The sequence below is a fragment of the Sceloporus undulatus genome, chromosome 6, assembly GCF_019175285.1.
Source record: "Sceloporus undulatus isolate JIND9_A2432 ecotype Alabama chromosome 6, SceUnd_v1.1, whole genome shotgun sequence".
Taxonomy (NCBI): Eukaryota; Metazoa; Chordata; class Lepidosauria; order Squamata; family Phrynosomatidae; genus Sceloporus; species Sceloporus undulatus.
The window spans coordinates 56,023,058-56,046,480 of record NC_056527.1 but is presented as its reverse complement, the minus strand read 5'-3'; the positions used below and the strand labels follow the sequence as shown (position 1 = coordinate 56,046,480).

The following is a 23,423-nucleotide window of genomic DNA, read 5'->3' as shown; positions in this document are numbered from 1 at the left end:
TACTGTTACCCATCCCAAGCTATCTTATGCTGGGAATTACTCTTGTTTACAAACTAAAAATGATGTGTAATACAGTACAATTCCTGGTTTGGAATCTCTCTCCTGAAATCTTCAAAAGTGAGCAAAGTCATAAGTCATAAATCTAGTAAATATGGATACCTTCATATCCATGGATTCCTTATCCAGAGATTCAACTATCCATGGTTTGAAAATATTAAATATATAAATTCCAAAAAGCAAACCTTGATTGTGCCATGTACAATTTTACTACACCAAGGGCCCACTGTAGATGCTGTATTAAGTTTCATGGAACCACTACTTTTATGAGGCTCTGGTTCTTCATAGAGCAGGGATGGAAAAAGTACAGTGCCAAGGCTGGTACAAGACTGGTTTTGTACTCTCCCCCACCCATGTTTTGGCTCTCAAATACCCTCTGGAGGGCATGGAGCAACTCTGCCATCTTTTAGGATCCCTGAGCCACTTTAGGATCGGGGAGCCTTTTTTCCTAACAGGTAGTGAATCACTAGCTATTCTAAAACAGTATGTATATTGTAGCATCTTTGAGACTGAGAACTTTGAGAGAAAGAAGTTGGTAGCATAAGCTATTGTAGACTAAGCATACTTCATCAGATGCATGGAATGAAGTACCTAGGAACAGATCTTTACAGCTATGAATGAACAGACTGTATGTGTGAATAAGCAATACAAATGCAAAATGTGTGAGTATGGTGATGAAGTGACACGTTCAGGTGAAAAGATATTGCCTAAGTGAAATTGGGTAGATACTGGAGTGAGTTTATGGAATGTAGTATAATGCTGGCTAGAAATCAAAAAAGAGATGTGGTAAACTGGGTAAGACAGCCCTCATGAGGCTGGGGTGTTAACTAGTATTATAATATGTATAGCATGCCAGGAAACCATGGTCCCTGTTCAACTCACTGTTGATGGCCTGGAGTTTCTAGAGATATTCCAATTCTGCTATTTCTCTTTAATCTTCCTTGTAGATTTTGTTGCTGTTGTTTTTTGAAAACAGGCACCTACTGTTTTACAATGACAAAATTGCTTCTAACACCATAGAAGCTTTTTCCAGGGGTTGAACCCTCCAAAATCTTGAGGAGGGGGAGACCAATGCAACCTCCTAACTCCTGACAGTTGCCCACTAACACAGAGGACCGTTCTCAGAATATCATCTTTTTATTATGTTTACCACTACTTTTATTGAATAATTTTAGTAATTTGTTATCATACTTATATATTGTCTGCTTTAAATATATTTTTCATATGAAAATATCTTGTCCAAAAAACCCAAAATTAACTGTGACTTGAACGTTTCTAAGAATGGATGACCAATTTCTCATAGCTGAGGAGGGGCACATTGCTGCCCACAACCCTCCAGTGGCAAAGCTACTTCACTGTAGAATTCCAGTGGTATGGTGGCAGCAGAGTTTGTGTGCAAAAATGGTTGGGCAGCTGCATGTAGTCCACAGGCTATGGGTTGATCACACTTGATTTAAGATGAGAGTTTTAAACATTCTGGGACTGATGTACAGAAAATGTTATTTCACAAGCAAATATCAGCTATTACAAGCCTGGCTACATTATCCTAGACAGGATGTAGGGTTGAATAGCATACCACTGCGATATTAGCTGCAGACATCAAATATGTGATGAAGGGTATGAGGTGAACATTTAAAGAAAACAATTTATTTCCTCTAGATCTGGAAAGGTTACATTTGTCAGTACTCACTTGTCCAGTCTTCTTCAAAACAATGCAGGAAGTGAAATCCAACCATGATTAGGGCATGCAGAGAAATCAGTGCTATATACATCTGAAACAGAATATGGGTTTTGGTCTGTTAAGATACACAGCTTTGGAGGTATTATTCTATGCACAATTCAACTGCATGGGCAAAATTTCTAATGATGCTGTGAGTAAGAATAATGATTTTATAGGGCTTCTCCAGCAACCCCCCACCCAAACCAATTTCTATTTGTTGAACCATATATATGGCATGAGTACTTAGAGATGTGAACTTTTTCTCTACTGTCTAGTTTTGAATTCCTCCAGAGAATTAGTCTTGCTATCAAACAAACAAAACAAACAAGCCTCATTTATATACCGCTTCATACCGCCTAAGCAGTGTCTAAGCGGTTCACAAGCTAATTTGTAAGCTAATTTGCCCCCAACAATCTGAGTACTCATTTTAGCAACCTTGGAAGGATGCAAGCCTGAGTCAAGCCTGAGCCCTTTTTCTGGTCTTGAACTCACAACCTTGTGGTTTTGAGTGAGTGGCTACAGTACAGGCATTTAACCACTGCGTCACCAGGGCTCCTATCAGACAAATGCAGCATACTTTTCAGTATACAGTGGGACCTCGGTATCCGCAGGGGATCCGTTCCGGACCCTCCCCCTGCACAGATACCAAAACCGCAGATGTTCAAGTCTGCGTGGCTGCACCACCATTAGGGACAGCTGCTGTTGTCCCCAGTTGTGGTGCGTACACGCAGCTGTGCTACTATTGGGGACAAAGGGGGTTCAGGTAAGTCTCGTCGCATTGTCCCTAATGGCGGCGTGGCTGTGTACACACGTTGCAACTAGGGACAACGGGGCTGTCCCTAATGGCAGCACAGCCATGTGCATGGGCTGCCAGTGGGGACAATGCAGGTTTGCCACCAACGGATGCTCAGATCCATGGATGGCAAGTTCACAGATACTAAGGGCCCATTGTATTTTCCTTTACTTCTAGTTCTATTTAGCTAAGAGATGGAACTACAGACAAAGTGGTCACTGCAGTCTCCCCCTCACCCACCAGCCATTTTGACAACCACATACAAACATACAATGAAACTTCTTTCTGTGCAAATATACACAGAACTGGTAGGCATATAAGTTGGATCATACTGTACCATAATATCCCCAGGCTATACTGTACCATAAACAGTTTATGTTCCAATTCTATGCAGTCATGTTTTGCATAGTGTGAGACTGTTCCTTTAAAATAACTGAGATTAAACAAATTATTTCTCATTGTCAGCTGCAGTTTCTTAAACAGAAGAGCAATCTTTAAGGTGGCTGCTTCTACTTAAGATAATCGTATGTCACAGCACTGTAACATTCTTCCCTCCTACAGTTTGTCTTTGCAACTACTCTGCTATGTTCCTTTTATTTGCAGAAATAATTTCCTACAAATTGTTAGCACTCCCTCTTTCTTCAGAAAAAGCCAAAAATCTAAAGAGTTTCACATGGCTTGCCAGTTTTTAGCTGGAGCTGAAACAGACAGACATTATTCTAGTCCCCATGATTTAAGATTCCTTATCTTCAACCCCATTGCCTAAATTACTTCAGTCAGAGAATGAATAGGCTTAGATATACTCAATGGAAAAGTACCTGGAGTAAATTAAAGAACTGAACAAGGGGTCCAATTCTTCCATTAAATATACTACTGTATATGTTCTATGATAAGAGCAATTTCCCGGCCAATTAAATATTTTAAAATGGAGTTACTGATAATGTTACAAAATCTTACCAAAAAATCTTACTGAAATATAAATATAAATGGAAAAGTCTAAAGACATTCCAATCTGACCCGTCTGCCAAGCACACAAGTCTAATGCCAGCCAGACTGTTCCCTTTCAAAGTCCAATCAGCATGCTCTTTGAACACAGTAGGGCTTAAATGCAGTGTAAGTACAGGTTAAGAAGCTTGTCCAAAGCAAGAGAACCAGATCATACATGACAGCTAAGAACAGAGAGACACAGCTTAATATAAAGCAAAATGTAGCAACAGATTAAATGCTAGACTTTAGAACTTTCAAAAAACAGTATATAGTGACATATGGAATAAAGAAAATAGCTGGTACACTTAGTTTCAAGAGCCTATTTTTATTCCTTAATTATCGTGCCTTTTCTCAAACGTTTTGCAATGTTAATAAAGTTGTTTGCTTTCCAAGGAATATTATACCCTAATTATATAAGTTATTTAAGAAATTAAATTATTTAAGAAAATAACATGAGCAATTCCTCCCTGAAGGCCCCTGTTTAAACTACTTCACAAAAATTAATGCAGTGAACTACTTACTGTAAACAGTACAAAGTACTTCTGGTTATTCTCTCCTACACAGTTATTAACCCATGGACAGTGGTGATCCATTTTCCGTATACATCTCTTACAAACACTAAAAGAAGAACAATATATATGTAATAACTTGGGATAAAACCCTATCCGCTATCCAAATCTAATCTTTCACTGCTATTAGATCACGGAGAAAATATTTCCTCTTTTCCAAAAGCTGCTTTCAAGTTACCTAAACTGAAGTCATATCATTGTAGATACCTAACATTATTCATAATTGAAGAAATGTCAGTTGGATTTGGAGCAGCATTAATAAGTTATAACTCTACTGCAATATCATCAGCTGGATCAGGCATTCTTGTTTTGACTGCAATTATGTGAGTACAGTTCATCAGAGAAGTCTAATCTGATTCATGCTTTGTTAGCTCAAAATCTTAATATGAGAAAATTTCCTTGCTTCTTTTTGAGCAAATAAAGCCTGTTGAAAGTGAGATGTGCAGTTAAGCATCATACCATCATTTCAAGTCAGAGGTGCTCTATGTGCTGTATCTATGACAGTTGTATTTACTGCATCCTGTAGTTTCTTGTTTTTCCCCTTCCAGCTATGAAAAAAACCATAATCTAAAAGAAAGTGGGAGAGAGGAGTACTGCAGGGCAAGTTCTAATTTCCCCTAATTTACTTCTTGTTGTGATGCAAACACTTGACTCCAAGCCAAAACAAAACTGATCATTTCTGTAAAGAGGCTGTCAGCTCTACTTTGGGGTGGGGGTTTTCCATCTCTTTTTCATGCAAGTGCCTGCAAGTTTATCTCCTCAAGCACTATTAGAACACACTCTCTTATACACATCTAAACACGCACCCACTATAAATGTATAAACCTATACTGTACATATTTTTTTAAAAAATAACTTGAGAACTGATGGGGGGGAGGGTCACCATACTTAGACCATAAGTCTGAATCAGGATCAGGTAACTTTCTGCATGGGTTTGTGACTTATAAGGGAAAATCAATCAGTTTTCTGCACAGCTCTACTCCAAAGAACAGTGGTGGGAGAGAAGTGACACAAAAATTGGTCAATCAGAACTGTACAAACTTGGCCTCTGTTTCAAATCAGGAAAAAAGCCTGCACTGAGCCTAAGCCCACCAAGGCAATAATGCCTGCATCATAAATGTGGAGAGTATCCTTCTGTGGAGAGCGTCAACATGGTATAGTAGTTTGAGCCCTAGAATACAACTCTGGAAACCAGGTGACCTTAGGGAAGTCACCCTCAGCATAAGAGGGAAGCAAAGGAAAGCCCCCTCTGAACAAATCTTACCAAGAAACCCCTATGACAGGTTCACCTTAGGGTCGCTGTAACTTAGAAATGACTTGAAGACACCAAAAAAACAACATGTTTCAGCAGATGTTTTACCTGGAAATTACCTCTACATGAACATACATACTTTGTGTCTCTTCTATGCAGTCATAAATATAAGTAAAGAGCAATTAAAGAATAAAAGCACATGAAAGCCTGCTACACAGAAAGTAGGAATGTGGAACCTAACAAGTAACTCTACAATGGAGTCACATGACACCCCCAAAATTGACTAATTCGTGCAGAACATCCAGAACAGCTGAGGCATCAACTTTCTCAGGTGATTCTGGTTAAAATCCCTATTTACCCATTGTCTGCTTTCCCTGTTTCCCCATTCAGAGAGCAGCAGATGAATGTAGGTTTCACCTTATAAATATCAAACGGCAATATGTGGATGTTACAGGTAAGGCCAATGGTGCCACTTACCCCTGGAGCATGGCCAGAGCATGGGATTGAGGATAATAAGTACAATCAGAAAGACAAGGATTTTCTTCATGAGTAAATGTGCTACTGGAAAGACACACCAAGATACCACCTGACATCATGAATTGAAAGCATGCTAAAAAGTATGTCAGCACCACTTCTTCAAGGGTTAGATTTGGAGTGTATTGGAAAATCATTTCTTAAATGTGCCAATTATATAAGGGAAAGTGCCCATATCATCACAATGGATACATGGGGTGAGGGGTGGGGGTGGGGGTGGGGGAGTTTAGTGGCTAGGGGCACATGCCAAACTCAAGCCACAGAAAAAATAATTCACTTGTCACCAATATAAGCAAGCAGCAGCAGCAGCAACAAAAGCTAGCAACAGCAGTAACAACAGCGATAACAACAGAGATGAACCTGGGAACTTAAATTCAAAAAGCACATATTTTGCAATGAATTTATAGGGGAGCCTCTGACTTCATACTAATACTACATACAGGATATTTTAAATTGTTCCTTTTTAATCTTTTTATGTACATACATTTCCTGCTTATCCTGACTGGAACATAGTTGTTTTTAACACTGATGCATCACATCTATTTTAAAATAAAGGATTTTTTAAAACAATAGTAATATTAATACCTGCAGTGATGTGCTCTATCCGGTTTGATACTACAACATTTTGGACACTTGTAAACCACTTGTCCTGGCTTTAGCTGTAAACTTTCTATGAACTCCTTTGTGGCATTACCTTTGGGCACAGCACCCTGCAAATGAAAATATGACCATCAGAACATTTTCAGTCATCAGAAAACTCAGTGGGTCTCATTACAGACATTCTTTATACAGAGACAATATGAGCCAATTATAAACCAAAAGGTGAAACTGAGATTGGTGTTAATACCTCACTACCACAACTTCAATAGTACACTAAACCCCATAGAGAAAATGGGAAAAAACATTTAATGACTGTTCACTGCATGTGCCAAACATACAATTAGAAAATACAGCTTAAAGGATAAAGACGTAAACTAAACAGTAAAAAAAAAGAACAAGTCCCAGCTATATATGCCAATAACTTAATGCAGGGGGCTAGCAAAGCATGCCCCATGAGCTGCATGCAGCACTTGGGATCCCAATTTCAGCCCCTCAAGCACTCCCAGAAGTCCCAGGGCTCCCTTAAAAAAAATTTTTTTTAAAAAAAGGCTGTTTTTCAAGTGAAGTTTTGTTTCAAAGTAACATTGTAGCATTTTTGAGATTTGGAGAAAGACATTTGTAGCATAAATTTTCCTAGAATGAGTTCCTTCATCAGATGCATGGAGTGAAGTGCCTATGCACAGGCATTTACACCCACATCTGTCCAAAGGCACTTCATCACATGCATCTGATGAAGTAGACACAGGTCCAAAACACACTGGAGAAATGATCCAGTTTGAGACCACTTTAACTGCCCTGGCTCAGTGCTAGGGAATTTTGGGATCAATAGTTTTGTAAGACATTTAGCCTTCTCTGTCAGAGAGCTCTGATGCCACAATAAATTATAATTACCCAGGATTGCCACTGAGCATGGGCAGTTAAAGCAATTTCAAACTGGATTATTTCTGCAATGTGTTTTGGACCTCAGTCTACACAAATTTCTTTCTTTCTATAAATCTCAAAGGTGCTACCAAATCCCTTTGCATACCAACACAGGTATGCCTTTGAATTCTACTCCCCCGAGAAAACAGAGACTCGTATATATTCAAGCTCCTTAGGCTTGAATGGGGCACACCTGCACGGGGGGCACGCCCCATTGGGGTTCACAGAGGTTGCCCCTCTGTGTATAGGCAAGAACACAGATCTCAAGTCCGTGAGAAAGGGGGGGACTATATTTCCATTTTATTTTTATAGTGTGACTGCTGCAAGAACCAGCCTTGTGCGGAAGAGTCCCTAGTACATCCATAGCAACAGGTTCCATTTCTGCATCAGTGATTTCATGAATGTGGGACAACATTTATCATGCTCAAGTGTATCTAAGGGGCTGTACAGATGAGCAGCATGCAGTTGCCCCTTTACTGGCCAGATCGGGGCTGCAACAACCCCATGCCGTGGCCCCGATTCGACCGCTGGAGAGTAACACCATATAGACTGGTGTGTGCCAAAATGGCACTCTGGTGGGAGGGCTAGGGCATCCAGTTTGTGGGTGCTGTGCCTTAGCTCCACCCACAGGCCGGCACAAAGTACCAGTCTGTATTGTCTCTAAGTCACTAATTGGAGATCTGACCAATGCCCAATATCTTTTCAGAAAACCAATCAAATTTGAACGCATACAGTTATAAAAAGAAAAGAGACTCATCCATAATCAAACAGTGGTCTATCTATAAATGGATAAATGGTGTGTGCAGCAGTAGATATTAAGGGAGGGAAAAACTTGGCTTTCCAGATGTTATTGGACCGCACCTCCCATTCACCCTTTTTAACCTTAAGAGTGGTGAATGTTGACACATGTTGCAGGAAAGCAAAATATTCCCTATTCCTGGGTTAGAGGACCTATTTAATGCCTCTTTGGGGTCAGCAACAGCTCCTAGTGCATAGAAATGTTTGGAATATAAAACTGTTCCCACTTATTTCACAGAATTGGGTTAATCTTTTTGATTTGTTTTCACTTTCACCTATGAAAAGATTGAGCTGAAGGTTCGAAGGTTGCCATGATGAGTCTGACAGAAAAGTTCATTTGAGGAATAAGTCACATACTGGTAAGTATGGAATTTAAAGACACAAATAAAATGGGGAAACTATTTGTTTACCTGCATCTTAAACCTCTACTCTTCTGCATAGCTTAAGTGTTGAAATTGCTGAAATTCACTTCTGATTAAACCTTGTCACAGAACAGATCAATAATGAACTCCCTAACAAGAAAAGGTCAAGTATTTTTTGTTCAAAATGTAATGTAATTGTAATGATACTTCTCTGAAGTAATAGGCACACACAACAGGTTTTTCCAGCTTTTCTGTTCTCCATGCCATGCCATGCCATAAGCATTACCTATACTGGTGAGAGAACAGAATGGAGACATTTCCTTTTCTCCCTCTTTGGTATCCTCAGCCTTATTTAGAAGACTCCTTAAACTATATAGTTTCTTAACTCAATAATACACTGCAGTACATGATAAAAAAAATCAGTTAATAAAAGCAACTATGCTTTTAAAATATTAAATTCCTTCTCACCAAACTAGGCTTGTCAATACAAACCTTATCGCTAGATTTGCTCTTTAAATAACAGAAAAAGAACAAGAAATGGCAGCTGCTTAATATATTTTCAGTGATAAAACTTACCGGATCTGTTACCATAGCTCTCATATGTGAAGCCAGAGCCAGGAATGCCAAAGTGTTGAAAACTGTTCCGTTGATCACACTGTAAATATAGTCTCTTGATGGAAGCAGCATAACAAGGATGACTACAAAGTCAGCATAGAAGACCAAAAACCAGGTGATGACTGCACAGGCAATACCACAGCCATCTCGGATAAACCACATGGTTCCCGAGGAACCGCTGTTGGGAGGTGGAACACACTTGTCTGGCTGGAGATATTCCGGCTTCCGTTCAATGTCTCTGAAACGGTGGACTGGAGTAATCATCATAGACTATAATGTCCATTCTTGGATCTGAAAAATAGGTTTTGGAATATTTTTTTCCTCTTTTTTCCCCACTTTACAAACTTAACTGAGGACCTTCTCTGTTGACATGCAGCTCATGGAGGGAATTGTAGAAAAGGGAAGATTAAAATAAAAGAGGGGTCAGTAATAGGAGAGTGAATGGATGGAGCAAGCCAGAAAAGAATGTTAACAATGACTCTCTTTCTCTCTGTGTTTCTTTACTTATTTAGCAGTTCCCAAGCTAATCACATTTTGAGACTTTAGGTTCATATCAATATGGGGGGAAATATGTTTTGCCTACAACTAAATTTGAGAATTAATTAAATGATTTAAAGGTTTGTTTTTGAACAGGTAGAAAAAGGAAAACTGTTACTCAAACTTGAGTTTGTCCAGGTATTAAAATCATGAGCATCTGCTACTGTACAAACACAAATGTGGAAATTCTTGTAATTCCTCAGGAATGTTTCATTTTACACCAATACAGTATGTACATCTAACTACAGATGCACTAGGTGTGCATCTAATTACTTTAGAACACAAGTGCAACCAGCAAGGAAAGGAGTTATTTAGTTCTGTGTGTGTGTGTGTTTGTGTATGAGAGCGAGACAGAGACAGACATGCATACTTCATAAGAGACAATTTTTAAAACTCATTTAGAAAGTTACACTGACTGAATATGAACTTTATTACATCATTACCTATGACAATCCCATTACAAAACCATGAGCTGGTTGGCAATACAATTATCATGGCTCAGACTGTTAGGCAATAAATAAAGGGAGAAATGCCCAATGTCCACAACTTGGTTGAGTAAAGAATGGACTTTATTATACCTGCAAAACCTTAACCATTTGGTGCAATTTAAAGATGACAAGAATGGGTAATTCACATTAAGACATTTATTTTAGCCTGGCATTTACTGATTTTGGACTATTTTAAACATAATTATGGATCTACAGTACTGGATTTCTGAAAAATAGGTCTTTAAGGATGAACATATCCAAAGGAGTAAAATGCCGATTTCTGTATTGTTCAGGTGCTACAGTAAATTTAAAACTATAACAAAAATTATATTCTTTGGGAAAATACTCTCAAACCAATATCCAAGTGTAAGTTACAGTTAATTATTCTTTTAGAATTAAACTCACACAAGGAACACTGGGAATTAAGTACAGTATTCCTTTTCCTTAAATCCATAATCACAACATGGGGAAAGCATTTAGCCTTGATGACTGAATTCATTGGTTCAGTTCGTGCTACATGTATACACCATATATATTTGACTATAAGTCAACCTCATGTATAAGTCCAGGGCAGGTTTTGGGGTCAAAATTATGGATTTTGTCATGACCCATGGATAAGTCAAGGATAAAACTTGGAGGCTCCTGCAGTGTGTGTATGTGCGCGTACAGCAAGAGAAACTCTAATTGAGGCTTTTTGCTTCAGTGTTTGTTTCAATTTTGCTTTCAGCCTTCACCCAGACAGTGACAGACAGTGCAGGCAGGAGAGGGACTCTGTTTGTCTAATAGCAAGACTCATTCTGCTTGGCTCAAGAGAAAAAGAAACTATCTTCCCACCACATAGGGAAATCTGAAAGAGCTGCTTCACATTACCGTACTGGCCTGTAAATAAGTCGACCTGGGATTTCAGGGTCAATTTTTGGGCATAAATATTTAGACGTATAAACCAGTATATATGGTCGTCATCCTTTACCACAGTCCCCATGCCCACCAGGTACCATGTACTAGTCAGGATTAATGCTCAGAAGATGTTCCTCGCTCCAGCTTTGCAACATCTGATAATGCCTCCATGCAGTTTTACTTGTTGTAGTGACTAACATTCCCTACTTCTCAGATGAACTGGTCTCTCTAGGCTTCACATGGCCATTATCTGCCAATCTTTCTTCTACCTTTGTTACCTTATGGATAAGGAACCAAACTTCAAGAAATCTAGTTTGCTGCAATGGAAAAGTCATTTCTAATCTCTTGTCTTGGGGTCTGAAAATTCTAGATAAGGAGGAAAGCAAAAGCTAAATAGGGAAGCCTCTACAAAGACAATGAGGGAATTTAATTCCATCAAAAGCCTGACAAACACGTTTGACTAGACATATGAGTTGGGGAAAAAAGTAGATGTACAACTTGGGGGAAGCAAAGCCTGTTAAACCATTGGCAACTCTTTAAACCCTAATGCCTGCTTTTAGTTCACAGTACTATAGTTATAGATAAAGATCTCACAGTATTCTTTCAAACTGAAAGGCACTGCACAACTTTGTAGTCAATCCTGTCAATATAAAAAGCAGTACTTATTCTGTGGTTTCCATCCCCGTTTTTCAATCCATAAAATTGGAGTATCTGTTGGTCAACATTTACAGACATGTATTATGCACAGCCAGGAAACTGGCCAAGCTGCCTAAGGGATTTTGGATGCTACAGTCCCTGATTTTTCCAAATTCTGGTTTTTGAGAATAAGCAAGAACAATATATTGGGGCTACCTATTTTGACTCTGATGGAAAGAGTGGTCTACAATCAAGTAAAATATTCATAAATATGCATTATGTATAATACAGTCACCCCTGTATTCATGGGGGATCTGTTCCGGACCCCCCCCCCCCCCCCCCCCGAAAACAAAAAATCGCCTATACGTATTCAAGCCCCATTGACTTGAATGATGGTGCGCACTTGAGAGTACCCAGGGGTGCATGCCACAGGCACAAGCCCCATTTTGCCCCCCTCCGTTTGTCACTTGCAAATGGGCAAGGGTCGCAGACTCCAAGTCCGTGAAAACAGAGGGGCGACTAAACAATGAAAGTCTTATTTTATTGAAGTTGTTAAAAATATAAACAGAAGCCTTGGCAGAAATTCTGCTCTTAGTACTGTACTTTGATCTTTGAACAGAGCTGAGACAGTCTCCACTGAAAGGAGTTCTTCTGCCCAGGCAGACAATAAACATGTCAGTGGTATTTCAAAATTAAATGGTCACAAAAGCCAAGATAGCTATTGACAATAATTGAGATTGGCTTAGCTGTTATTTAGTCCGATAGGATAGGCTCACATTTTGTTGCAGAATTCATGTAGAATAAAACGTCTAAGCATTTTGCAATACTGTCACTTAAAGAGTTGCAGAACATGTCCTCAAGTTTTCACCACATGCCATATGCACCTTTCTCCTTGTTTGTTTACAGACATGCAATACCTGCAGCTAAAGCTGCCCCCACAAATCCACTGCATTTTGCTCTTGGAAATACCAACCATTTGTAATGGGGGGGGAATAAATACATCATTTTGTGGTCAGGATACAATGCAGGGATGCTGGAGCAGGTGCTCAGATGAAAAATAACCCCTCTCTCTGTTGGGAAAGACACTGGAAGAAAACTAACTTGAAACTCTACCATGTGCAAAAATAATCTGTGGTTTATTAAGACAGTAAAATGTCTTATTCATGAAGGTGAAAATATGCAATTACTTGCTTTAGGAAATCAGTTCCCACTGATAGAAGCAGGGATGGTGGGAAAGTAGCAACTCAGTCCACCTGTCTATAGATTTTTGTAACTATTCAATCTGGAAGTGAAATAAAATAAAAATGTTGTATGAAATGGCACTTTCACTGTGACTAAGGAGATTACTTACTACACAAGGTGCTAGTGATGGAATTGGAATTGGAGAAGAATTACAATCTACAGTTCCTCTCCTTTTTGCACAACATCATCATTCATCTATTGTTGATCTGTTATACTATTATTATTGTGCCATTTCACATTAATGAGAGACAACTGTCAATAAGCACCAATATTGCTACATTCAAAGGATTGTGCAAGTGTGGATCACTTTAGGGCTATAGTAGTGTTATTGTGAAGTTGCCGTGGTGCAAGTGGGTGTGCCATGAACCCTCCTCCCTGCCTCTGTTATATCATTCCAAAATTAAAATGACAGCATGGAATTCAAGAATCCTGAATCATCAGAAATGAGTTGTTCAAACCATCTCATGATTACAGGTCTAATCTTGTCATTGCAAGATTTTGAAAAGTAAATAAATAAAAACACATGTGTCAAGCAGTGGGAAAAAGGGGGGTGGAGGTTGGGTTCATGTGCGTTGTGCGAAAAACAAAGACCAGAAACATTTTGTCACAAAACAAGGATGGTCATGCTATTGAAATGTAATGTGAAAATGTGTATTAATAGCAATATTACTATTGTTATAATCACATTAAAGAAACTGCACAATTACAGCACAAAACACCCTTGTGTGGTAATCTCCTAAGAATGATCACTGGACATGTGAAAATGGAGATACTGTGCTAGTTGCTGAAAGCTGCTTAGAATTTGTAATCAATGTTTCATCAAAACATTTATCGAGTACAAGCACAGCTGAAGAACAGCTTCTGGAAATGCTTCCAGGTGGATGCAGAAGAAATATAGTATATACTTGTGAATAAATCAAGAATTTTGGTAAAAAAAATTGACCCATAAAACCTCTTCCTAGTTGTGCTTCCACCTGGGGAGAAAACCCAGCTAGTAAGAAGGTGTAGGGGGGGGGGGGTCTTTCTTCTGGGGGGGGGGGGGGGCTGGGCTGGGTTCCTTTGACTTATCCATGAGTCATATAAAAACCCAGAATTTTGGCTGTGGTGGGGTGAGAAAAGCATTTTGCCGCTTCTTTTTGGACCAGCAAAAAGGCAGATTGGAGCCTCAGTATGCGGTTGCTGCAGCCCCAATCCGGCTCTCTCAGCCGGATTTGCAGTGGTCTGTTCTGCCCCTTAGTCTCAAAAGTACTACAAGATCCCTCATCCTCATATAATTTTCTTTTTTACTTTCTGAAGTATTAACAACTGAGTCAGAATTCGGTAGTCAACTGGATGAGCCTGAGTGACTTGCATGCCTTGAGTTTGGTGTGGTTCCTGTTTTCAATGTGGCTCCTGTCATACTTTAAATCAAATGCCATAGAAGTTCAATAGTCAAAAAAACTGGATCCTACAGGCATCTAAAATACCTCAATCAACAGAAATGCCACTAAAGAAAAATAGTACTTGAACCCCTAGATTCAAATATTGGATTTTATTGGAGGGGGAGTCTTGTGAAATTAGAAAGAAAAGGGAAAGACTGGAATTCAGACTCTTGTGGAATTCTGAAGTTTAGGCTAGATGTCCAAATGCAAATAAAGAAAGCAAATGGAATTCCATATCTTGAAGATGTGCATACTCTTGGAAACAATATTATTTCCACACGGCCTGAATTAGTTCTTCCAAAAAATACACTAAATGCAAATTGACTTTGTGTGCAAAACAGCATTTACATTAACAAAAATACAGAATACTATCATATTTCATATCAGTGAATAAATTCAGAGCAGACTTTTATAATCATGCATTTAATACACTGTTCCCTAATTCATAAGAGAAAGATCCTGTGGCATTTTTTCTAATGGCCAACAGGAATACTTTTCTCCTATTTAAGCATACTTAGCGGCTAACCAAACTGCAGTTAAATGCTGGCCTCAGGACAGAGTGGGGGGCATGGCATCCGCACGCTGCACACCACAACACTGGTGTCATGCTGTGTGCCCAACCACATGACGGGGGGTGTCATGGTGCTCCTTTGGTGCAGTGTTTCGAAACACTACACCAAAGGAGCACCGAAAAGCCACTACTGCTACAGCAAGGACAGGTTTTTGCTGGCGCTAAAAGGAGCAGCATTTTTCCACTTTTTACCACTGGCAAAGCGCCGGATCAGGGTAGCAGCATGAGGTTGCTGTAGCCCCAATCCTATGCTGAAAGGAGCAGTGGGAAGCCGCTCCTTTGGGGCCATGTGTTGAGCCCCTTAGTTATCTTTGTAGTATACACTGGTCCAGAGCCAGCATTTGTGTTTTAAAATCTTCTGTCAGTCAATAATCCACAGAAGATAATTTCAAGTAAACTTGATCTGTGGCAATTAATTTGGGTGAAAGTTTCAATTAAAATCATACAGTAAAGTGCGCCCTTGGCTTACGCGTATGCTCGAGCCCCATTCATTTGAATGGGGCTCGTACACATGGTGGTGGTGTGGTGGCGCAGCGGCATGCGCCCCCTTCATTTGAATGGGACGTGCCACCCCTTGCGCCCCATGCGGCTCTCCGCGGGTTTGAGCATATGCTCAAACCCGTGTATGACACGGCCACACTGTATGTACTTCTGGACATATGAAAATTAGATCCTTTAGGGGAAAAATGGGGGAGGTAGAACATCTCACATCTAGATCCCAAGTTTATAATTCCCTGCTATACAAATGGGAACATGCAGACCCCTGCTATGCAAACAATTGTGATAACAAGTTTAGATATTGCAAGGCAAATATCCAGTCACAGCCGCATCCCTTTTAACCAATCAAAATACAAGTAATCGAGCCCTTATTGTCCACACTGAATCAAACCAGAAACCAATTATCTACCATCACAATAATTCTATTAGATTCACTAGTCAACTGACTTCTACTTGAGGGAGGAGCAACAGCCAGAAACTCTAGCTATCATGTGTCATCAATTCTTTTGTTAACCACATTTTCACATCTATATGACCACCTCAAAACAACTGGTACCTATCATATTGCTCAGGTGAACACATTCTCAAAACTCTTATATAAATTTCACAATTTATACTAAAATGCACTGGTAACTGTTGATTTACTAATTAACCCTCCCATCTTTGTTCATAGAATGCTTCTGACTTCTTTCTCAACAGTACATCTGGTTTAACTTTACAACATCCTATTTTACCAGATGCGTTAACTGGACTACAAAGGCAGTTAACATATAAGGTACAGTACTACAAATTACAGAACCACAGGCTAAAGCTGGAAATTGCTTTAACAAAGTGAAACTAATGCTAATGGAAATACAAAAAACATGCCCTGAATACTAAAGCACTAATCATATGAACAATGTACAGTCAATTGCTCCTTGGGAAATATGGGCAGGATATAATTCATACTCAAGCTCCAAGGTGCTAAAATCTTCTAATGAATATCTATGCCACAAATGTGTACAGTAACTACGCTATGAAATTGCTCTGTTTAAATGCAGCAAAGTCAGCTACTGAATAAAAATGACTGAGAGTGTGTCGGGATGACAGCTTCCCTCAGACCAGTTTGGCACAGTAATATTAAATCAAAGCGTGGAGGTGAGATGTAACACATATTGAGCAACATAGACTATCTGTACAACTGGAGGCCATTTTGAACTTTCTTAACACACCAAGCCTACTGGTCACTTCGCAGGTTGGGTTTCCAGGCGTAACAAACCAGCTCCTACATAGTTTCTCTGATTCTCTGATACATGATATCAAGGGTGCAAAATCTGGACACTGCAAAATATCATTTGCTTGAAAAAATGTAAGAAAATACACTTCTACTCTAATATCTATTGTTCAATACCTATAATAATAATCTTTGTAAAAAGTCCAAGCCTGAAAGGAGAGGAGAACAAGTTCCCTCTTTTTTCTACCAGCCCAATCACTCACCTTCATTCAATTCCTTCTTCCCCAAGGCCCCCCAGCAAGTTCTTATGACCAAGGCGAAATTGTAATCTCTTGTAGTTTGACACTCTTCATCTACCATGTATTATCTTAATACAGTCTCTATCAGGTGTCAAAGCACAAGTGCAAAGCACGAAAGATCACTACTGCTAAATAATGGCCTATGTAGCGCTAAGATATATGGGTTGATGTACAAGGGCATAAAAGCATGGAGCACAGAATGCTTTTTATGACTTCATCCTGTAATACCAACAGTTTCTGTCATAAAGAGCTCTGAACATTTGAAACAAAGTTGGATTTTTGTTTATTAAGGCATAAATTTGTTTTTTCTTTCTTTCAGACAGCTCTCATATAAGCTATGTGTTCAACAAAAGCATTAGAAAACCTATTTATGCTATTTGCTGAAATAAGCATGATAGCTAATCAAAATGTCTACATAAGGTGTTTCAAATAATTTGCTTATGTATTAAAGATCACTGCAATCGTTTGTTAGTGTCCTGTCAGTAGCACTGTACTATGGCAAGACTTTAGCTTCTCCTCTTGTCCAAAAAACATGTTTCAGGCTTATAAATATCGAGATATTTGCTAGATAGACTTAGAAGATCACTTAACATTGGATCAAGACAAATTAGTTAATTTAAAAACCCTTTGGAACTACCAATTCAGCAAAATGAGGCGATGATACAATATCATATCTCAATTAAGAGCAGGTAGCAAAATGCTTTGGAATGCTAATGTGGGTAATTCAAGTTACAGTGGGACAGATTAGATGGACAATGTCCTTCTACTTATACTTGTACCAGGGACACGGTGGCTCAGAGGTTAAGATGCTGACTCCTGACAACTGTAAATTTGGTAGGTCTGCAGTTCAAGGCCCAAGTGCTGTGGGATGGAGTGAGTTCTTGTCGCTAGTCCCAGCTTCTGCCAGCCAACAAAAGCATGTAAAACATGAGGTCGACTTATAGTCGAGTATATACAGTATATAATTATCACTGTCACCTAAGCATTGAAAGTCTTAAAAAACTTTGCAAAAATCTGTTAGTGTCTATTTCCCTAAATTACAAAACTAGAACCCTCTTAGAAGGAAATTCTAGATACCTCATCAAATCTCAGGATTTCATAGGACAGAGCAATGACAGTTAAAGTGGTATTAAACTGTTGTAATTATGTAATGTGGATACAACCTAATGAGTATGAAAATGTTGCTGCTCTATTCTATATCAACCAGAGATCTTCAATAGATCCCAAACGATTTTCCCTATCCCTGTTGAGAAACACCCAATAAAAGTAATTCAAAAATAGTGCTTTGTGAAATACAGTAAAGACTAGCCCTATTATTAGACATATTGAGACTGGGAAGGGATTTGCTTCTTCAAATGCAAAATAACTTATGGTGAAGAGTACAAAACAAATTGATTGGTGGGGAGGAGAGGCTCCATTTGCTGCTCGACTTTGGACAACACAACTTGGACTCCTGAAATTCTGTAAGATTAATGTTACTGATAAATTAGCAATTTAGGAATCAAAAACTGAGTATCTCTTTGGAATTTCAAACATAAGATGATGTGCTTCCATGAAAAACACTACTTACCACTACAAACCTACTCTAATAACTAAAGCATTACAATAACATCAAACACAATCAATTTGAGAACTAGAGAAATAAGATGCAACATAACAATTCTTATCAGATCCAGATGTGTTTATTACCAAAACATCTAGCTGTATGAGCAATACAGATTCATTATTCAGAACATGCAGTTTTACCTTATGTTTCTGTAACTACCGTACCTGCAGCAAATATGGCAATATTAAAATCAGACCTGGCCCTCCAAAATGTGAGAGCAACTCCATGGCTTAGCATGAAGAATGGTTTTTGACAGTTACAGTGCTATGCAATAAGAATGTGCCCAGGTTGCAGCTCTTATTCACCTCAAATCACTTTTTACCACACTGCTTACCTTAAAGTACACATGTGATTCCTTCTTCAGGAAGTGTAGCCTTAACACCACACCCAAATGCAGAATCTGAACAGGTTTGCAAGGCAAGCTATGTTACCCAACTTTATCCCCACAACTACCTTGTGAAATAAGCTGGAGAGAGTGCAGCAATCTCTCCGAAACCTGTCTGCTAAACAAACCTGACGCAGAGTCTTCCCAGGCCAGTACTAACACTGTACACACTGTTGGGAATTAATTTGGGAGTTCAAGGACCCTGAAGTTTAAGTTCTGGCGGTACAGTGGGTTCATGAACCTTTCCTTCACAGATCCCTTGAAAATGTTGAGGGTCTCTAAATGGGCCACTTTGTTATTCTACAAAACAGAACACCTACAGAACTGACACCTTTGTTGTTGTTGTGTGCCTCCATGTCATTTTTGACTTATGGCAACTCTAAGGCAAACCTATCCTGGGGATTTCTTGGTAGGTTCCTTCAGAGGGGGTTTGCCATCACCATCCTCTGAGACTGAGAGAGTGTTACTTGTCCACATAACATTTTTACTTTGGCAGCTTCAAAACCATCACCAGATTGTGAGAGTAACAGACCCTAAGCCAAGTCACTAAAACGATGCCCTATATCTGGCAGGAAAGTAATAGATGCTGTTTCATGAAAATGGCTGAAAGTTTAACTTACTCAATAATCCACCACAGATCAAAATGTGATTAATTACCATTATTTAATATATATATATATATATAGAGAGAGAGAGAGAGAGAGAGAGAGAGAGAGTACAAGACCAATTACAGACAATAGTTTTGCAGCCTTGCCATGGACCACCTGAATAGAATTCATGGAGTCTCGATGATCCATAAATTACAGTTTGAGAATTTCTAATGAGAGAACCAGTGTAGGGTACTGATTTCAGTGCTGGACTAGGACTACAAGACACCAGTGTTCAAATCCCTGTTCAGCCATGAAAACCCACTGGACAAGTCACAGCCTTAGATGAAGATGATGGCAAACATCCTGTGAGTAATCTTGCCAAGAATACCCAATGCCAGTGTCACCATAAACTGGAGTCAACCTGAAAGCACAAATGATAATGCAAATGAACTCACAGTAAATGGGTGCCCAAATAGTAACCAGTCATGTCTTGGTCCTCACCAGCTGAAGAAATCTGAAAATGTGAAGTCAAAGGCTTTCATGGTCGGCATCCAGTTTTCTGTGAGTTTTTTGAGCTGTGTGGCTGCATTCTGGGAGAATTTATTCCTGATGTTTCGCTTTTAAACTACAAGCTCTGTTCAGTTAGGCTATGTTTTGGAAGGCTTCTTTTCCAAAGGAAAAAAATGGAGTACTAAGCAATAACGGAGCCCAGAACGTAGCACAGGCTGTACCTCCAAATAGCAGAGGGAAAAGCTGCCCATTTGGCTGTACTGCGTGGTGACAGCAGCACTTGGCATTTCTGGATGTATGTGGATAGTAATTGAGAATGGGGCATTTGTGTATTTTCTCATGCTGGGCACACAATGCTGCCAAGATGCTGGAGCATGTCTGTCTCCTAAGCAGCCACATATTAAAGGATACCAACTGTCTGCCACCCATGCCATGAATAAGTCCTGCCTTTGACATGTGAAAGGAAGAGAACTTGCTGATTCACTCAGGTTTTATCAGTGAACACAACTGATAAGACACTCCGTCCAGTTGTTGTTGTGTGCCTTCAAGTAGTTTCCGACTTGTGGTGAATCTACCATGGGGTTTTCTTCGCACGTTTCTTCAGAGGGGATTTGCCATGGCCATCCTCTGAGGCTGAGTGTGTGTGGCTTGCCCAAAGTCACCCAGTGGATTTATATGACCCAGCCAGAAATGAACCCTGGTCTCCGGAGACATAGTCCAACACTCAATAAAGATATCTTATAAATTATGTGGGTACACTCTGTCCAGTTGTTGTTGTGTGCCTTCAAGTCGTTTCTGACTTGTGATGAATCTATTATGGGGTTTTCTTGAAGAGTTTCCTCAGAGAGGGTTTATGATTGCCTTCCCCCAAGAGCGAGTGACTTGTCTAAGGTTGCTCAATGGGTTTCCATGGCCAAGCCAGGATTCAAATGCTGGTCTCCAGAGTCATAGGAGTTTATCACTCGGAGGAAATTAGGAATTTAAACAGCAATTAACACATGACAATCGTGCAACTGACATTAAAACAGAATTAAAATGAGATTAACACAAGAGTCACATTATCCTGTGAATAACCAGGGAATAACCTGGCAATAAACAGCAAAAAACCATTCATGGGGAAATCCCATGAATGATTTGCTGCTGTTTCTTGCCTGGCTATTCACAGGATAATGGCACTTTAATCACATTTCACTTTGACGTCGTGTGAAAACCATTCGTGCAATTGTGGGGTTTTCACAGGTTATTCATGGATAATAGCACATTGAACATGACGTCGTGTGGATACCATTAGCATAATGGTGGGACTTTCATGGGTTATTCATGGGACAATAGCACTTTGAAGAGTAAGTTGCGTGAAAATGATTAGCACAATTGTGGGATTTTCATGGGTTAATCACCATTTCTACTTCCAATTGTCCCCCGTGTGATAAACTCCATAGTCCAACACTCTAACTCGTTTGTTTCAAGTGTCCTACCCAAGTCCCCAAAACACCTGTCTCCAAGGGACCTCAACCCTCCCGTTTCCTCGCTTGGCTCCACTTTGCTCTCAGGGGAACCAGAGTCCACACAGCCAGCCCCAGCCCCAGCCCCAGCCCCACTCCCTGACTCATTCTTCCTCTTTCTTCCTGCATTTTCTCTGCAGCAGAGGAGCCACCCTCCTCTGCCAGACTCTCTCCAGGCTGCCTCTGGACCTGGAATGGCCCAGTGTCCTCCTTTTCCAGGACACATCCTACATTCCCTGCCCAAGAGGAATGCCAAAAATGTCCTCCATTCTGAGCAGGACTAAGAAGGATGACATATTTCTATGGGGGTATTTTTCTTTTAGTTTTGGTTATGTCCTCCATTTCTCTTGAAGGTCCTCCATTTTGTGGTGAGGAGGAGGAGGACATCTGGTGACCCTAAAGGCCTGCCTGGTTCTTTCTTTCCCCCCCAAAGTACTGATCCCTCATGTAGAATCATGAGGTCCAAAATCCACTGGAGAAAGCAATCCAGTTTGAGGCCGCTTTGAGACTCAGTGCTGGAACTGTGACAAGGACAGGCTGGGATGCTGTGCCGCTCCAATAAACTTTGATACCACTATATATATATATATATATACATGTATTTATATATAGGGTTATCTTTTTAAAATGTGCCTCATCCTTTCAATAACTACCATCTGTTTTAATATTGTAATAACTGAATTCCTTTTAAATGTACCTTTTTTCCATATTTGTTATTGTACTGTTTTTTAATGTCGTGAAGCCGCTCTGACTCCCAGTTCTGGGGTAAAGCGGGATACAAATAAGAAGAAGAAGAAGGGAATCCTGGGAACTGTAGTTTTGTGAGACATTGCCTGTAAAAAAAAAAGAGCTCTGGTGCCACAACAAACTACAATTCCCAGGATTCCCTTATTATAATTATTATTACTATTCCCTCATAGCACTGAGCCTGGGCGGTTTTAAAAAGCGGTCTCAAACTGGATTATTAGCTGCAGTGTGCTTTGGACCTCATGGCTTCTATATAATTATTGTATGATATATTATTATATGATATATTACATACTATATTGTTATATGAGGAATCATACAGAATGGTGACATTTACAATTAAACAGGGTGATATTGACATTCCTGTGAGCCTTTTATTATTATGGTCTTTTATTATTATTATTATATTAGTATATTTCTAAGAGTGTGGGGGGGTTTCCTTTATTTTAGTCTTTTGTTATTTTAATGATTGGCCTGCTTTCTCTGGGAGGAGGAGGAGGTCCTCCATTTTGAGGTGAGGAGGAAGAGGAGGAAGAGGAGATCTTTGGTCACCCTGAACCTCCAAAATGAAAAAAGAGTGCGCGCGGGCGCTCAGTCAGTCAGAATCCCTTCATCATCGACCACCGCCTCCGCGCACGCGCACTGGCGCTCTCTCTCTCCCTCGCGCGCTCCCGGGGGCTCTGAACGTTCCATCCCCGCCCTTTTTCAGCCTTACCCAGCCTGGAGGGGAAGCAAAGCGTGCGCGCGCGCCGCTGGTGGTGCTGCTCGCTCTTCCTGCTGCTGCCGGCCTTTGCCTCCCAGGGACCACCTCCTCCTCGCGCTTGACGCGACGTTCCATCCGCCCAAGCGCGCGCCAACACGCCCCCTCCCTCTTTTTAATCAGAGGGGGGGGGAGGAAGAGGAGGAGGAGGTTAAAGCTCCTCTCTTCCCTTATTCCGCGGCTCCTCTCTCCCCTCCATTCGGGCTCTTACTGAGAAGGAACCGGGAAGTGAGCCTCTAGTCTTGGCTTCCCTCCTCCTCCTCCCCCCTCCCCTCGGAGGGAGGTCTCTCACTGCGGCGGCGGCAAAGGCATT

The 23,423-nt window shown here is 40.1% G+C and overlaps 1 protein-coding gene across 2 annotated transcripts in view; it reads right to left on the bottom strand.

Annotated features, from left to right (window-relative positions):
* ZDHHC3 (zinc finger DHHC-type palmitoyltransferase 3) overlaps positions 1-23,393 on the bottom strand; it is a 41,188-nt gene extending 17,795 nt beyond the window's left edge. The window contains exons 1-5 of one of the 2 annotated variants that reach the window (XM_042471612.1): positions 23,066-23,393; positions 9,170-9,499; positions 6,498-6,622; positions 4,079-4,175; positions 1,748-1,829 (exon numbers count right to left, since the gene is read on the bottom strand). In XM_042471612.1, the coding sequence (XP_042327546.1) occupies positions 1,748-1,829; positions 4,079-4,175; positions 6,498-6,622; positions 9,170-9,475 (610 nt within the window). In that variant the 5' untranslated portion in view covers positions 9,476-9,499; positions 23,066-23,393. The remainder of the gene's footprint in view (positions 1-1,747; positions 1,830-4,078; positions 4,176-6,497; positions 6,623-9,169; positions 9,500-23,065) is intronic. The other variant, XM_042471613.1, reaches the window with a different exon arrangement.
* Between the last annotated feature and the right edge of the window lie 30 nt (positions 23,394-23,423).